The sequence below is a fragment of the Salmo trutta genome, chromosome 10 (assembly GCF_901001165.1).
Source record: "Salmo trutta chromosome 10, fSalTru1.1, whole genome shotgun sequence".
Taxonomy (NCBI): Eukaryota; Metazoa; Chordata; class Actinopteri; order Salmoniformes; family Salmonidae; genus Salmo; species Salmo trutta.
This window is the reverse complement of record NC_042966.1, coordinates 34,276,572-34,294,160: the sequence shown is the minus strand read 5'-3', so window position 1 is coordinate 34,294,160 and position 17,589 is coordinate 34,276,572. Positions and strand designations below refer to the sequence as shown.

The following is a 17,589-nucleotide window of genomic DNA, read 5'->3' as shown; positions in this document are numbered from 1 at the left end:
TTTACTCGATACATTTTCCCTAGCACCCAAAAGTACTAGTTACATTTGATACTTAAGTATATTTAAAACCAAATACTTTTAGACTTTTATTCAAATAGTATTTTACTTTTACTCAAGTATGACAATTTGGTAGTTTTTCCACCACTGACAGTATATTTGATACGATTTGTATTTGACAGTGTGTTATTAACGTTTAGCTTTGGTTTAGAATATTTATGGGAAATGTGACGTTTGTACTCTCCGTCTCTGCTTTTTAAACAACCGCATTACTTTACTTCCTTTTTCCTTTAGATTGTATCACACATCTAAAGCAACTTCCATATTTCTTGGTATGGAAATCCCAGTAATATGAAGTTGGACTAGGAGTTTGCTATGCATCAAAGATGGTTACTTATACAACAAACTGATACAGGGACCAGACTAGTGCTTTCATCCATTTGACATTCACTCAGTCATTTACCTTCAAGATATACTGCAGATCACATATCAGACAGACACTACTACTAAAATAGCTTGCAAACTCAGAGCATTTTAAGCAGATCTTGCTTTACTGCAGCGACCACCTGGCACTGTCGATTTATACCTCAGACTGACACCAGCAAGTTAGCAACTGTCCACTCTTAGCAACCACCACTTCAGAACTCTTCTTTAAACCAATCAGCTTGTAAGATGTTGGTAAGTGGCTGACGAGTTACGCCCCATTACACCATGGAGTCCATGGTAGAGGCAGTTTTTGAATCGAAGTTAAAACTTAACTGTGGGCCAAGGAGAACTTAGATTCTAAGCATGTAGTTGTGATTTACCAATGTAGTTTAAACCGTTATTTTGTAAGACAGCATTTAATCGTTTGGGTCATGGGCCCGTTGAGCAGTGTTTAGCGACAGCTTGTAGTTAGCCGCGGCGTTAGCTAACGTTAGCCGTTTAGCTAGGTAAAGTTAGGTGGCTATCGGAGATTCGAGGTCGTTTGCTAGTTGTTACGTTGAACTTTTGCGATATGCATAACATTGACATGTGGTATTACTATAACGTTATGTTTTTTTCTACATTTGCAACTTCTCACTGCGATAATTTGGGGTGGCTGTCAAGCTTCCGCTAACGCGTTAGCTATCTCTTGCTTTGACAGTTTACAAAGATAACGGTCAATAGAGAAGTGAAAGTGCTGTCTGGTATTAAGATACCAGATATCTTGTAACGTTAGTTATCGCTACTTGAACAAGCTATTACGCAGTACAGAATGCTGCTCTCCCTTGTTGTGCACACGTACTCGTTGCGGTACTGGTTTCCTGCAGCGGTTATGATAGGCACAGCTCCTGCATATATACTGTCATGGGGTGCTTGTCGCTTAATTTCGGCTTTCCTACCATCAAGAATATACCGCAGGATGGACGACCACCTCTATAACATCTACCAGAGCCTCGTCCTCTTTTTCTTTGAAAACTATACCGGGGTGGAGGTGAGTAGGCCTACATTTCACTTAGTTTAAGGATACACTGACTTACTCACAGCTTGTGAAGTATCTTGTATGTTATTACATGTTGTTACATGATGTCACCAGAGAAAGATAGTATTAGGTCTAATGGTATGTAGTAAGAGTGTGGTTGTCATTAGTGCCAGGCTACTTGGCCAGTACTAGAGATCAAAATAATGGCTAATTTAAAGCTGAGAAATGAATGTGGTCTGTATACATATATTAAGGCATCCAGTTTTACCTGTGGTATGCTGTTTTTTTTTCGTCAGTTTTTTTATTTGTAATATTATTTAACCTTTATTTAACTAGGCAAGTCAGTTAAAACAAATTCTTATTTACAATGACGGCCTACTCCGGCCTAACCCGGACGACGCTGGGCCAATTGTTCCCCACCCTATGGGACTCCCAATCACAGCCGGTTGTGATACAGCCTGGAATCGGACCAGGGTCTGTAGTAGTGCCTTAGACCACTGCGCCACTCGGTTTATCAGTGTTTGTCTGATCAGTCAAATAGTTAACTTCACAGCCACCCTTTTGTCGTTCATCTTGGTGTTTTCTATTTAAGCCTAGTCTGGTGGTGATTTATTGTGGGTGTTCTTGAATATGGCTCTCAAAATGATATAATTGCATATATTCCTACAGTAGGAATACCAGTAGACACATTGAAGACCTGGAGTCCAGTACTGTTTCAAACATGTTATCTTATGAAGCACAACAAGGCCTCAGGTGTTTGAACAGGTGACAAAGTTCAGACGCTCTTGATTCATTATTAATAGCTTATATAAGGTTATTAAGATGATGAGAACAGTTTATGGATGAAAAAACTGAGACATGGCTGGTGTGCCATTGGATTTCTCAGCGCCAAGTGGATTTTCCACGACAAAATCCTGGGTGAAAGTCTAATTACAAAGGTTGGCAGAAATTATATCAGTTTGGCAACCACCCAAATTTCTTCCATTTTGTTTCTGATGTCCCAGCATTATGCCATTAAGGTGTCTTTTAGGCCTAAAATAGTGCTCATTCTTCCTTCTTTAGATTGTTATTTATGGAGACATACCAAAGAATAAAGAGAATGTGGTCTACCTTTCCAACCATCAATGCACAGGTGAGCTTTTCCTATTCAACAAGATGTTTTACTAATTAATTTATCTTCATTCTGAGATAAAAGTGTGGCATATGATGTGGTGAAATTGGAGGATTTCATTAGAATGCTGCGGTTTGCACTGCAGTTGGACTAAAACCCTTATTTTCCTTTGTCTTGTCATACAGCGGACTGGATCATTGCTGACATGTTAGCCATTAGGCAGAAAGCACTTGGCCATGTGAGATATGTCCTGAAAGATGGTCTGAAGTGGCTCCCATTGTATGGATGGTATTTCTCTCAGGTAATATATTTATGTAAAATATGTAGGCCCTTTGTTTCCTTTTTCTGTACGTACTGAATTTATTACTTCTTATGAATACTTTAGTTATGTACCTTTTGTAATGTTTTTTTTCTTCTTCATCTGAGTGGCAGCCCCCAGTTACAACAAGTGTGTGTGTGTGTGTGTGTGTGTGTGTGTGTGTGTGTGTGTGTGTGTGTGTGTGTGTGTGTGTGTGTGTGTGTGTGTGTGTGTGTGTGTGTGTGTGTGTGTGTGTGTGTGTGTGTGTGTGAAATAATGAATGAAAAATAAATGAACTGAATATGAAATTAGATTCATTTAAATATTATACCTGTAACAACCCTCCCCCCAACAACAACAAATTATTACACTTTGGTCACAAAAAAATCAGAAAGATTTTTGCACTGTCAAAGATATGTTATGTGTGTTGTGCTTATTGGTATGATTAATTTAAGCCTGTTTTCTGTACATTTTTTACCAAATGTTTTTTTTTTTTTTTGTTAAAAATGTTATTTTTTTTAGCATGGAGGTGTCTACGTGAAGCGAAGTGCAAAGTTTGACGAGAAGGCAATGAAAAAGAAGCTCTCTTCACAGACAGTGTTGGGAACACCAGTAAGTATTTATGGAGCACACTGACAGAAACTGTCTATGTGAATGTTATTTCCTTCCAAAAACCATTTAAAAAAATAAATAAATAATAATTATATTTGCATGTTTTTTGCATTGCAGCCTATAACTTTTTACATGGCTGCCAACAAAACGAATGTTTAATACTGTCACTTCATTCATATGGATTGTATTGATGGGCTGTCAGTGAATACCATGAAAGTGCTCTTACATTATCCAAATTGTCATTTTTTAAAGAGCATTGCTATTCTAAAAGATACAAAATACATGAAACCAACTGAAATATTTATAATGGTCTTTTTGGTCACTGGCATGTCCCTTCTAAATGTTTCTCTGTGTCTAGTCTATATCAGGAAGGACAGTTGTTGCCAAATAACTTTTTCCCAGGACACTAAGATCCACAGCTTGTTGTTTGGTCTGCTGGGCTAGCGTTTTGGAATGATTTTATGACTTGTCTAGTCTACATGACACCCAAGTTGCAGAGTTTTCAGATGTGCAGCCATGGGTATGTAGAGTATAGACAGGGATGTATGAAATGGGTACCAGTCAGTACCTTGATGTCAAGTAACCTTGCTGTAAAACTGTACTCGTATACTACTTATCTTAAGAGCAATGATGTGCTGATCTCCCCTGTAAGACTTCCTGTCCTAACTCCATCCCTGTTTTGTTTTTTTCTGTGCAGATGTATCTTGTCATCTTCCCAGAAGGAACCCGATACAACCCTGAACTCAAGAAGATGATCAGCGACAGCCAGGCTTTTTCTGCTAAAGAAGGTGCTCTTTCATACTTTCCAATGTAGTATTACTGATTTAGAGGGAGTGTATTCTTGCATGCCTAATAGCAAAGCTTTGGGGATGATGAATGAATGAGGGGTCATGTATGTTAATGCATTGCAACAGGTACTTCAGCTTCTACAAAGGTTTTTGATCCAACTCGCAACATGAAAGCAAAATCCATTTACTATAACAGCAGATACATTCTACCCACAACTAACTTTTTGCCATCTATGTAAAAATGTCAAGACCCAAATATTTGTTGACAGCATTAGAGGGGAAGCTTAGACAAAATGAAAAGCCGCCTGGCTGTTTTGTATTTTTTCTCATCGTCAGTGGATTGCTGGTACAACGCCAAGAGCTTGGCAGCTCCAACCAGTGATCTGCTTTAATGAAATATCCCAGAGGCTGTAGCTTAAAAATTGGGCAAAAGATTAACTTGTGATTACAAAAGTATTTTACTGCTGGCTGATAAGTGATTTATAATGTTGCTAGACCTAATTCGCAAGGGCAAATTTTAGTGGTTTAAAAGCTGATGCATATGACATTTTGTTTAATAATTAGAATATATTAGTTTGGTAGCAGACATTTTGTTTAATAAAGTAGCATGTATTAGTTTGGTGGCAGACATTTTGTTTAATAAAGTAGGATTTATTAGTTTGGCAGCAGACTATATTACTTATAGTTTACTATAAGGTACTTATTTTTTTATATTTAAAGTGGAATATTAATAAAAATGAATAATTCCTTGTCTGAACTTATAACATTTGTCCATCAGATTTCCCAATGAATTGCTTTGGCCCTTACAGCTATATCACCATGTTATGGAGCGTAACATATACACAGTGTGGTACTTGATAAACTGCAGTCCTTTGCGTGCGTAGCTACAGATTTAACTTGAAAATCTGTCACTGAAATCAAAATGTGAAATATCACCTGCCCCTCTAAGTCCAAGTAAACCGCTCTAGGGATTTGGGCTTGGCACATGACTATATGATCTGCTCGCCGTAAGGTGGGGGGTATAGTAGAGAAAGGAGAATCAAATCAAATTTTATTGGTCATATACACGTTTAGCAGATGTTATTGCGGGTGTAGCGAAATGTTTGTGTTTCTAGCACCCACAGTGCAGTAATATCTAACAATGCACACAACCTAAAAGTAAAAGAATGGAATTAAGGAATATATAAATATTAGGATGAGCAATGTCAGAGTGGCATAGACTAAATACAGTAGAATAGAATACAGTATATATATATATATATATATATATATATATATATATATATATATATATATATATATATATATATATATATATATATATATATATATATATATATATATATATATATATATATATATATGAGATGAGTAAAGCAAAAATATGTAAACATTATTAAAGTGGCCAGTGATTTGAAGTCTATGTATATAGGGCAGCAGCCTCTAAGGTGCAGGGTTACGTAACCGGGTGGAAGCCGCCTAGTGATGGTGCCATGTATATTCTACCAACAACAGGATGGGACAACACATTTGTTATGCAGTAGTAGTTTGTCCCAAAGAAAAACCTGTGGACTTTGGACAGAGTACAATCAAGATTAAATCAGGGGAGAATAACAGGCCTGTTAAATGACCTATTAATTGTGTGTATATATGGTTTTAGATAATTGCTGTTCTCAAATGCAGCCAACAATCTTTCTGATCAGTGATTACAACAACCGGGTGACATTTGGAAGACGTCATTATGGGATAGTTTGACCGTTGCTAATTCAATTCGTCCACTGTTGTCTACCATTCAGTCATGTGAACAAGTCAAGGTTATGTGACCTGATTATTTGAATTGAGGTCTTTATTCCCCAGACACTATACTTTTTCTTGGCATTCATTGAAAGATCCAAATGAAATGCTGGTACTAGAAACAGTGTCTTGTTTAGCACTAATATTGGAAACTTGCTATAGTTAACATTGCATGTCACCTGGCACAACCAAGAGATTTAACAGCGGCAAGGTAGCCTAGTGGTTAAGAGCGTTGCAACCAAACTCCAGTAACTGAAAGGTCCCTGGTTTGAATCCCGAGCTGACTAGGTGAAAAATCTGTCTGTGCCCTTGAGCAAGGCACTGAACCCTAATTGCTCCTGTAAGTGCCTCTGGATAAGATAAAATGTCAATTTAAAAAAATTAACAAATGCTCACCTGTTCATTTCCTTCAGGACTGGCTGTCTTGGACCACGTTCTGACCCCAAGAATGAAAGCCTCGCACATTGCCATAGAAACCATGAGGGACCACCTGGATGCTGTGTATGATGTCACTGTGGTGTATGAGGGAACACTGGGCACAAGCAGTGAAAGACATCCTGCCCCATCAATGCCAGGTATGAGGTTGTTCCAGATAATTCAGTTCTTTCAGGTATTAAGGGGGGATTTTGATGCATGCAATAATCTTCTAAATTCCCACACGCAACTGGAGTTACTCAGTTCATTATCAGTATAACATTGTTCTCCTAATTAAAACAGAAAATAAGTTGGCTTCCTGTAAACAGTGCGTGTTATGTTGTGGTGTTTTTGATTCCTCTGTGTTCCCAAAGTGTTTTTGAAAAGCCTTGGTGTGAAAACATCCTGTTGCTTTCAGGAATAAACAGTGATGTACTGGTAGTAAACAGCATGGGAAGAATAGAAAAGCATGTTTGTCTAAGTACACCTCCTGTTAATTTCCCAGTATTTCACATGTTATTGAGATGACTGTATTGAGGGAGGAAATATTGGACCGTGTTTGAACTGAAACCAGGAATGTTTTCCGCACTGAAACGGTTAACCTTCTTGCAACCAAACTCAATGCGCATCAAATCATTTGGAAATCAAATATTGTCACCTCTAATCTTTCACCCTTATTGATAAAACACACAAGCATTTGCTCTGATTGGCTGGTGTCCAGGCTATTCCTGGTTTCAAGCTAGGTTGAAATAACAACGGTTAAGAGAACGTAATAATTCCATGCATAAGCGTTTGAAAATAAACAAATTCATTGGACCAGTCTTAGAGCAAAAATTACTGGAGGTGAATGTTTGCACTACAGAAAGTTTGCCATCGAAGTGGAAAGTGAAAATTCACAGTCTTAAGTGAATTTCAGCTAACTACTCAGCAAACAGATAGCATACCTGTTTTACTGTCTATTCATTTAACCGTTTTTCAAATGATCTACAGCCAATGCTGGCCACGTTTTCAATAAAACCGCAACAGCGCTGGTCCAATGAATGTGTTTCTTTTCGAATGCTCCGCATTGATCAGTCCCTTGTCTTAACCTGCATATTTTCGACCTAGGTATCATGTGAACCCATGTTGATATTTACTGAAATAAAATGTAATATCCATTGAATGACTGATGCAGTGGTTATGGGGGTTTGGTTGAAATTATTCCAAGGGAATGTTTCAGTGCACGTCCCCAGATTTAGCTGTTTGCTTACTTTTAACGTCAACGTTTCCATGGGAGCTTTCAGCTAAGCTGTCTGACCAGAGTTATTGTTTTGTTATGTAAAACATGCACAGGGATTTAACTTTTCTCTTATCTTGGCTTTTAACCTTCATGTGGCAGGATTCAAAATGCTGCCAGTCCTCAAGACTAATGCCCCTCTTGCATTGATGGAATTATCATGACATCAGAACATGTCAGTGATGTTTGATATAGTGGTTTTAAAATGTCACCTGCGATTAGGACCTCTAATATTTATCAGATGACGCCATGTCTTTCGAACAAAATGGCTCAAGGAATTGAAGACCATCCGAGCATTCATTCTTGTCAAATCAATTCTCGAGAAATTTGACATACGAATCAGAGCTGGTGTGTAATGCGTTTGTCTATCATGAGATAATAGCTCTACGCTTTAGAATCACTGTGCCATCTTGGCCTTCTTTAAAAGGCAGGAGTTAGTGTAAATCAACCATGAAATGGATGTTTTCCAATGGGTCACAGGAAAGACTGACTTCTGTCATAAGTGCTCTCCCTCTGGGGAGGCTTGAGTGACGTGACATGCGGTCTTTGGGCTTTCTTATATCTCAGGAGGCTTTTGTCAAACTATCCAGCTGTTTCTCCATTTCTACAAATTGCCCTCACGAGTGTAGTGTGAGGGATAATGATTTTAATGACTGCTTTACCCTTGTGGATCTGGCTGATTGGATGAGTCATATGAAAATGCCAAATGGGTACTATGATTAAGAATAGGCCTATTGGCTAATCTGAGGGCCTGTAAGAAAAACAGAGCAGGCAGGGCTTTTGAGGAAACTATCGTTTCTAAAGCTGGTCATTGAAATCCTACTCAGATTGTACAGTGTTTTGTAAACACACCTCTGTGGAAGCTGTAGTCACTTAATTCCTGTTTTTGGAGTTAGAGGACGGAAGTTCAGATCCATAAGATACTGTATCTGAACCTACGTAGTGCCTCATTCACAAACACAATTTGATGGCTACGTGGTCGTTGGCTGCTATGGTCTTCCTGATGTTGTTTTGTCTCTCATTCATGTTTTCTCTCTCATTCATGTTTTCTCTGTTTGACAGAATTCCTGTGTAAGGAATGTCCCAAAGTTCACATCCACTTTGAACGTGTGGACGTGAAGGAAATTCCCCCGGAGTCTGTGTTTTTCCGCAGGTGGCTGCACGAGCGATTTGAGATCAAGGACCAGTGAGTATCCTCTTACCACGCTCTCTCTAACCCTGTCTGACATTACGACGCTGACCGATGCACCAATTCCACATTTAGGCCAAGGTTGAGTTCATGTTAAGAAAATGTATCTGAAATTAATCTGAAATGCCGACAGCACTTCAACTACTCAAATGGTGGACTGCAATATTAGGTTTAAGGATGCTGGCGCTTGTCTGCTTTGATAACTAATTTAATGTGTTGATGCCCCCGCCACACATGAAGTGTGCACTGACTAGGGTTGCAAAATTCCGGTAAATTGCCGCGGTTTTACAGAAATCCTGGTTGGAGGATTCCGGATTTCGTGGTTATTCTCACTTAATTACGGGAATCTTTCCACCAGAAGCACTGGAAAACCTAGGAATTTTGTGTAAGGTTAGTGGAATTCTGCAACCCTACCACTTACTAACAATCACAGTTATAAATTGTCATGATTGACTGATTAGACATGAGCTGGGGATATGTTTTAACTCTAAAGGGAACCTTCTCTCTTTTGCCACAGAATGTTGACTACTTTCTATGAGTCTGAGGATCCAGACAAAAAAGGCAGATTCCCTGGAGAAGGTCAAAGGTCCCATCTGAGCATTACGAAGACGTTGCCATCGCTGCTATTTTTGGGCGGGCTAACACTGCCAATGCTGTTGACGGAGTCTGGCAGGAAACTCTATGTCCGAACCTGGGTGTATGGGACTCTGTTGGGATGGCTCTGGGTGAATGTTAGTCCATAGGAAGCTCATGGTGGTCATCAATGCCATCTGCTATGGCTATGGAAAGACCTTGCCCTTTCACTCACCCATCAGGCAGGGGGCTTATGTTTTTCGAAACAAAGCACTTGTTGCTGTTAAGGTTTGGTTCTTCTAGAATTCTGTCCAAATGGATGGATCATTGCCTCCCTAACAGCAGTAAGAAGAGAGATAGGGAGATGGATAGAAAAGCGGTTTTGTTTCTTGTGCTGCTTCTTCATTGCTCAATGGTTGTGTGCATCAACTTGCAACCAGATAAGGTGAGAAAAACGGGGATGTTGTATGTATTTCTTTCCTTGAATTCCCCCCTTTTATCTCAGCCATAAAGTATGAATAGACAGATTTTCTTCCCTATACCGTTTAGCCTATTACATAATTAAGTTCTGTGCTTTTGCATATCCAGTGTTCAGCATCCCTTTTCAACATGAGTTTACCAGAGTTAGGGTTCAGCTCTCTGTTTGAGACTATATGCTGTGTTCATGTGCTCTTGGAATTATTAACAACTCGGGACTGAGAAACTCTCAGAATGTTCATAACTCTGAGTTATTTATGAGTATCCAAGCAGGAAATAGGAGAGGGGAGATAACATGTATCGTCCTCTGGTCTTTCCAGTAAGATAGTTTAGAGTATCTTATTCCGAGGAGCATGTGAACCCAGCATTAGAGAGCAGATTTAATTTTCAGTACTAATTACAAAGTACTCATTGCAAAAGAGAGTGATTAGTGTTTATTCAATTGTCCAATGAATACATTATTGAGGGTGATGGAGTGTTTAGGTCTAAGTGATGGTTACTTAGCCATGTGTTTAAAGTTCTCCTTTTTATTGCCCGGTTACAACGTGTCTGCTGTATATGTGCTTTGTTTGAGTTTTTGCAAAAGTTCCACAAATTGTTGCCAAACTCTATACAAGTGCAGGGGTATCAAACAAGTGTTTTAGTTGGAGGAATGTATCTGTAATCAGGTCAGCTGTACCTGAGGAACCAATATTGTATTTTTTAATTGACCTAAAGAGCTTGTTATAGAGTCATTTTTGTAAATGCTGCCTTTGCCATGTTACAGATTACACAAAAGGTAGAGAGAGCTATATATTGAGAAGGCCACTTGTAGTGTATCACAATATAGAATTCATATTCCTTTGTTTACAAAGTCAACTGTATAATATGCGTCACTATTCTAAAAACAGTTATATACTGTATGTCCATAATTTTTCATAATGAAAACAACTTTTTCAACTGTTGTCACTTTAAATGTTGGTATTCTTATTTTATTGAATAATTAAAGTGGTCTTCCAATATGGATTAAATTAGCCCATGGTAATTACACCTGCCATACCAAGGTCTCATTTACATATCCTTCCTTTAATAACAATGTGGAATGGCAATAGTTTAAAAACTTTAATTCATTCAATTTATTTTGATTAATTCTGTCAACTTGATAAAAAAAAACTGATTGTAAATAATCAAACAATTCTGGTAGACACTATTGTGCCAATTGAACCCAGAAATGTGTGCCTTCTACCAGAGGAGCTTGTCCTCAGCTTCCACCCAGAGGACTGCACTGGGACTCCATCTACTGGACAGCACTGGAACTGTTTTGCACAGCATAGTTTATTGGTGTTATTGTCTTCAGTTATGAGCTTTTGGTGTCAGTAGTATGTGGTTGAATATTGTTTTTAAAGCACTTGATTTTGAGAAACAAAAGTAATATGTTTTAGTTTTTATTTCCTTTTGTAAATAAAGTACCTCTTGGTGTTTCATCAAGTAAGAGTTTGTCCATGTTGTCTTTTTCATACTCTGGCGCAATGCTACAAGTCTTTTTATTCCGTTATTACAGTAATGTGTCATGCTTTTGTATGTCACTGGTCAGAAAATACATTGTGGCTACCGAACACACCCACATACAGTGCAAAATGTTTACCCAATGCCATGGTATAACATGTTCATAATCACAAATGTTGCTATTCCACTCTGTTCCAATGGTATTTTATTATTCACTTTGGAGTTTGTTTCAAGTATACATTTAAATTCAGTTTTCTTTGAAGTTGTTTTATCATACACAACATCTACAAAAGTATGTGGACGCCCCTTCAAATTAGTGGATTTGGCTATTTCAGCCACACCCGTTGCTGACAGGTGTATAAAATCAAGCACACAGCCATGCAATCTCCATAGACAAACATTGGAAGTAGAATCGGCCAGTACTGAAGAGCTCAGTGACTTTCAATGTGGCACCGTCACAGTACGCCACCTTTCCACCAAGTCAGTTTGTCAAATTTTTGCCCTGCTTGAGCTGCCCTGGTCAAGTGCTGTTATTGTGAAGTGGAAATGTCTACGAGCAACAACGACTCAGCCTTGAGGTGGTAGGCAACACAAGCTCACAGTACGGGACCGCCGAGTGCTGTAGCACGTAAAAAAATCTTCTGTCCTCAGTTCCAACACTCACTACTGAGTTCCAAACTACCTCTGGAAGCAACGTCAGCACAAGAACTGTTCGTCAGGAGCTTCCATGGCCAAGCAGCCTATCATCATGCGCAATGCCAAGCGTCGGCTGGAGTGGTGTAAAGTTTGCCGCCACTGGACTCTGGAGTAGTGGAAACGCGTTCTCTGGTGTGATGAATCACGCTTCACCATCTGGCAGTCCGACGGGCTAATCTGGGTTTGGTGGATGCCAGGAGAACGCTAACTACCCAATTGCATAGTGAGAACTATAACGTTTGGTGGGGGAGGAATAATGGTCTGGGGCTATTTTTCATAGTTCAGGCTAGGCCCCTTAGTTCCAGTGAAGGGAAATCTTAACGCTACAGCATACAATGACATTTTAGATGATTCTGGGCTTCCAACTTTGTGGCAACAGTTTGGGGAAGGCCCTTTCCTGTTTTCAGCATGACAATGCCCTCGTGCACAAAGTGAGGTCCAAACAGAAATGGTTTGTCGAGATCGGTGTGGAAGAGCACAGAGCCCTGACCTCAACCCCATCGAACACCTTTGGGATGAATTGGAACGCCGACTGTGAGCCAGGCCTTATCGCCCAACACCAGTGCCCGATCTCACTAATGCTTGTGGCTGAATGGAATCAAGTCCCCGCAGCAATGTTCCAACATCTAGTGGAAAGCCTTCCCAGAAGAGTGGAGGCTGTTATAGCAGCAAAAGGGGGACCAAATCCATATTAATGCCCATGATTTGAAATGAGATGTTCGACTAGCAGGTGTCCACATACTTCTGGTTATGTAGTGTATGAACATAGGCAGACTGTTTTGTTGACATCCTGTACCTTACTTGAACAGTTGTGCATGCCTTTCCTGAAATGCAGCAGCACTTAAGAGATACAAAAAAAATCCTATGAATATAGAATGAAAATGTTACCTTGTTGATTGAAGAGATACATTTATATTTTGTATTTGTTAATTTCCTAAATATTCCTCTCAAATGATCTAATTCACTGCTAAGAAAGCTCAGAAGATTGTGCTGCTCTTATGCATATCTTTTAATACTTGTTAATGCAGTGCAGAAAAAGTGCCTTAGTCATTATGTACTTTGACCTACTCACCTTGCCCTATACCACATTTAAACCTGATCTGACACCATAAACTTGTTCAATGATTCAATTATGCTTGTGTTCATTTGTGTTTTTGAGACTTATGTAATAACGGAATGACAATCAAAAGCGTTTGGTATTTTCTTTGTTCGTTTCTTATTCGTAATACATTTTTTTAAATATATTTTTTAGTGGGTTATTGAAGAAAGGTTGAAAGGGAAGTGATGCAGCTGTGAGCGCGTAATTTGTACGCGCATGCGCACTTTCACATAACACTTCCTAGTGCCACTGGGCTAGTTCGTTTTGCATGGACCGGTACCCGGGTGGGTGAAGATTTAACCTAAGCACCAATGGAATGGTCGCAAATGTACTACCTCCACTCATCCTGGACACCGGGGCATGCAAAACGAACAAATCCATTGGGACAACAGCCGTACATTTTTACTAATTTATTTTACGTTTAAATTAGCAAATACCAGGTAAATTAATTCATTACATTCCTATCTGAGTTGTATGCATATATTTCAAGTGGTCAGTGTTTGTCAAGTGTCCGTTTCCGTTCGCTACATAATTGTATCTAGCTACAGTATCTTGTAACAGTTAGCTATGAAGTCTAAGATGAATTGGTGTTTACCCATACTCCTGCTCCACAGCACTGCAATGGCAATTGACTGGCTTGGATTTGGCTACGCTGCAGCCATAGTCCTTGGGGGATTCATGGGATACAAGAAAAAAGGTAGGAGTTTCTAGTCAAGCAGTTCAAAATGCACAAAGCAACATTAATTTGTCATTATCACAGTTTCATTCAAGTTTCAAGTTTTGAATGTCACTTGTGAAGTGAAATGCCTTTCTTGCAAACTCAAAACCCAACAATGCAATAATCAATAACAGTGTAATACTAGAAAAAACACCAGAAAGAAGAAGAAATATGAAGAACACAATAACTAAATAATTATACTGTGTACAGGGTCAGTTCCAATACCATATTAACAATGTGCAGGGATACTGGAGTGGTGGGAGGTAAATATGTATAGGGTTAAGGTGACTAGGCAACAGGATATAAGATAAACAGTAACAGCAGCAGCTTGTATGTGAGTGTGTATAGAGTCAGTATAAATGTATGTGCATATAATGTGAGTGAGCAGATGATGGAGAGTGTGTGTGTGTGTGTGTGTGTGTGTGTGTGTGTGTGTGTGTGTGTGTGTGTGTGTGCTCGTGTGTGTGTGTGTGTGTGTGCGTGTGCAGGGCCCTGTGCAAAACTAAAAGGTAAGTAAAGATAGTTGGTGTAGATATTTTGTTAGCTATTTATCAGTCATATTGCTTGGCGATAGAAGCTGTTCAAGAGCCTGTTGGTGTCAGACTTGATGCACCGGTACCGCTTGCCGTACGGAAGCAGACAAAATAGTCTATGGCTTGGGGGGTTGGAGTCTTTAACGATTTTCAGGGCCTTCCTTCCACACTGCCTGATACAGATGTCCAGGATGGCAGGGAGCTCGGCCCCAGTGATGTGGTGGGCTGTCCGCACCATCCTCTGTAGCGCCATGCGATCGAGGGCGGTGCTATTGTCATACTAGGCAGTGATGCAGCCAGTCAAAATGCTCTCAATGGTACAGCTGTAGAACTTTTTGAGGATTTTACTCTTTTTCAACCTCCTGAGGGGGAAGAGACGCTGTCGCACCTTCTTCACGACTGTACACGTGTTTTTGGACCCCGTTCCTGTAGTATATCATAATCAGCTCCTTGGTCTTACTGACTTTGACCCTGTTAACAAGCTGATGGCAAGTAACAGATATTCTATATATTTTTTACTACAGGTAGTGTCATGTCACTGATAGCTGGGCTATTGTTTGGCAGCATAGCCACCTATGGGGCCTTCATGATTTCAAATGACCCAACCAAGACTTTCTACTCCCTCGGTTAGTATGCCTGCAATGATGGGATGTATACGTGTTGGGATGTGTATATTTTAGGTCTTGACATGTTTTGATATAGAATTTCATGCATCTTTTTCTTTTCTCAGTTGCCTCAGGAGCGCTGACAATAGTAATGGGAATGAGATTCAAGAAATCTGGTAAAATAATGCCAGGTGGTATCATGGCAGGACTAAGGTGAGAATCATCAAAAGTCCACTATACTCATTATTGCATGGTTTTGAAATATATGGAGGTTAGGTGAATGTGTTCATGAAACTCTTTGCTGATTTTTTATTGTATTTTGATGTCTGTTACAATTGACCTTGTATTGGAATGTTTCTAATTAAATAATTAATGTGCACAATCAATATGAAGTTATCATATCTGTTTTCTTTACTCAGTGTGCTGATGGTCCTACGACTTCTCTTCATGAGTGTGATTGTAATGTGATTTGAACAATACAACAACCAACTAAAGCAAGATGGAAAATGTCATCACAAGGGATGAATTTGCATTTGCACATTGTTTGTGCTTGCCTATATGTATTATTGTAATCATTCTTAATGTTTGTACGTTCTTTAAAGAACTTGATCCTGCAACCTATGATCATATTGCTGCTTTTATGTAATTCCTAAAGTATGCAGCACTGGGGCAATGAGTGCACATACACAATGACTAAATGCTATGTGAATGGTGAGTAAAAAGGTTGTTACAGTGCCTTGCAAAAGTATTCATCCCCCTTGGTGTTTTCCCCATTTTGTTGCATTACAACCTGTAATTTAAATTAATTTTTATTTGGATTTCATGTAATGGACATACATAAAATAGTCCAAATTGGATGAAGTGAGATTTAATTATTATTATTTTTTTTAAACTCTAAAAAATAAAAACGGAAAAGTGGTGCGTGCATATGTATTCACCCCCTTTGCTATGATGCCCCAAAATAACATCTGGTGCAACCAATTACCTTCAGAAGTCACATAATTTGTAAAAATAAAGTCCACCTGTGTGCAATCTAAGTGTCACATAATCTGAGTATATATAAACATGTTCTGAAAGGCCCCAGTCTGCAACACCACTAAGCAAGGGCCACCATGAAGACCAAGGAGCTCTACAAACAGGTCAGGGACAAAGTTGTGGAGAAGTACAGATCAGGGTTGGGTTATAAAAAAATATCAGAAACTTTGAACATCCCACAGAGCACCATTAAATCCATTATTAAAAAAATGGAAAGAATATGACAAACCTGCCAAGACCAAAACTCACAGACCAGGCAATGAGGGCATTAATCAGAGAGGCAACAAAGAGACCAACAATAACCCTGAAGGAGCTGCAAAGCTCCACAGCAGAGATTGGAGTATCTGTCCATAGGACCACTTTAAGCGGTACACTCCACATAGCTGGGCTTTACGGAAGAATGGACAGAAAAAAACCATTGATTAAAGAAGGGGAAAAAAGCAAACACGTTTGGTGTTTGCCAAAAGGCATCTGGGAGACTCCCCAAACATATGGTAGAAGGTACTCTGGTCAGATGAGACTAAAATTGAGCTTTTTGGCCATCAAGGAAAACGCTATGTCTGGTGCAAACCCAACACCTCCCATCACCCCGAGAACACCATCCTCACAGTGAAGCATGGTGGTGGCAGCATCGTGCTGTGGGGATGTTTTTCATCAGCAGGGACTGGGGAAATTGGTCAGAATTGAAGGAATGATGGAGGGCTCTAAATACAGGGAAATTCTTGAGGGAAACCTGTTTCAGTCTTTCAGAGACTAGACTGTGACGGAGGTTCACCTTCCAGCAGGACAATGACCCTAAGCATACAGTTAAAGCAACACTTGAATGGTTTCATGGGAAACATTTAAACGTCTTGGAAAGCCCAGACTTCAATCCAATTGAGAATCTGTGCTATGACTTAAAGATTGCTTTACACCAGCAGAACCCATCCAACTTGAAGGAGCTGGAGCAGTTTTGCCTTGAAGAATTGCCAAAAATCCCAGTGGCTAGATGTGCCAAACTTATAGAGACATACCCCAAGATACTTGCAGCTGTAATTGCTGCAAAAGGTGTCTCTACAAAGTATTGACTTGGTGGGGTGAATAGGTATTCATGCTCAAGTTTTCAATTTTTTGTCTTATTTCTTGTTTCACAAAAAAGATTTTGCTTCTTCTAAGTGGTAGGCATGTTGTGTAAATCAAATGATACAAACCCCCCAATAAATCCATTTGAATTCCATGTTGTAAGGCAACAAAATAGGAAACATGCCAAGGGGGTGAATACTTTCGCCATCCACTGTACTTCCTTGAATAGTTATGTTGTCTCATAGGAAATTGTTTAAGTTGAATAAAGTACAGTCTTACAATAACTATTCACTCAGTCATTGTAAGAACAAAGGAGCACTTTTTGTTGAACAAGTAAATATACTACTGGTTATAAGCACACAGGCTATGATTTGTTCAATGGA

The 17,589-nt window shown here is 39.3% G+C and overlaps 2 protein-coding genes across 2 annotated transcripts; both read left to right on the top strand.

Moving 5' to 3' along the window:
- Positions 1-676: 676 nt before the first annotated feature.
- On the top strand, positions 677-11,444 carry LOC115201618 (1-acyl-sn-glycerol-3-phosphate acyltransferase epsilon). The gene is made up of 8 exons (XM_029765394.1): positions 677-1,453; positions 2,504-2,573; positions 2,738-2,853; positions 3,373-3,462; positions 4,160-4,250; positions 6,458-6,619; positions 8,797-8,920; positions 9,441-11,444. Exons 1-8 carry the CDS (start codon positions 1,235-1,237, stop codon positions 9,664-9,666), a joined length of 1,098 nt encoding a protein of 365 aa, XP_029621254.1. The 5' UTR covers positions 677-1,234; the 3' UTR covers positions 9,667-11,444.
- A 2,063-nt stretch (positions 11,445-13,507) lies between these two features.
- LOC115201614 (transmembrane protein 14A) lies at positions 13,508-15,857 on the top strand. Its single transcript, XM_029765389.1, has 5 exons — positions 13,508-13,693; positions 13,868-13,950; positions 15,029-15,130; positions 15,235-15,322; positions 15,529-15,857. The coding sequence occupies exons 1-5, from the start codon at positions 13,614-13,616 to the stop codon at positions 15,575-15,577; spliced, it is 402 nt and encodes a 133-aa protein (XP_029621249.1). The 5' UTR covers positions 13,508-13,613; the 3' UTR covers positions 15,578-15,857.
- Positions 15,858-17,589: the final 1,732 nt, after the last annotated feature.

Bases quoted from the DNA above. Each gene is read 5' to 3' on its own strand.
- LOC115201614 (XM_029765389.1), top strand. From the start codon at position 13,614: ATGCAAAACGAACAAATCCATTGGGACAACAGCCGTACATTTTTACTA. The intron at 13,951-15,028 runs GTAGGAGTTTCT...TTTTTACTACAG, and splicing joins CATGGGATACAAGAAAAAAG to GTAGTGTCATGTCACTGATA. The intron at 15,131-15,234 runs GTTAGTATGCCT...TTCTTTTCTCAG, and splicing joins CAAGACTTTCTACTCCCTCG to TTGCCTCAGGAGCGCTGACA.
- LOC115201618 (XM_029765394.1), top strand. From the start codon at position 1,235: ATGCTGCTCTCCCTTGTTGTGCACACGTACTCGTTGCGGTACTGGTTT. The intron at 2,574-2,737 runs GTGAGCTTTTCC...CTTGTCATACAG, and splicing joins TTCCAACCATCAATGCACAG to CGGACTGGATCATTGCTGAC. The intron at 4,251-6,457 runs GTGCTCTTTCAT...CATTTCCTTCAG, and splicing joins GGCTTTTTCTGCTAAAGAAG to GACTGGCTGTCTTGGACCAC.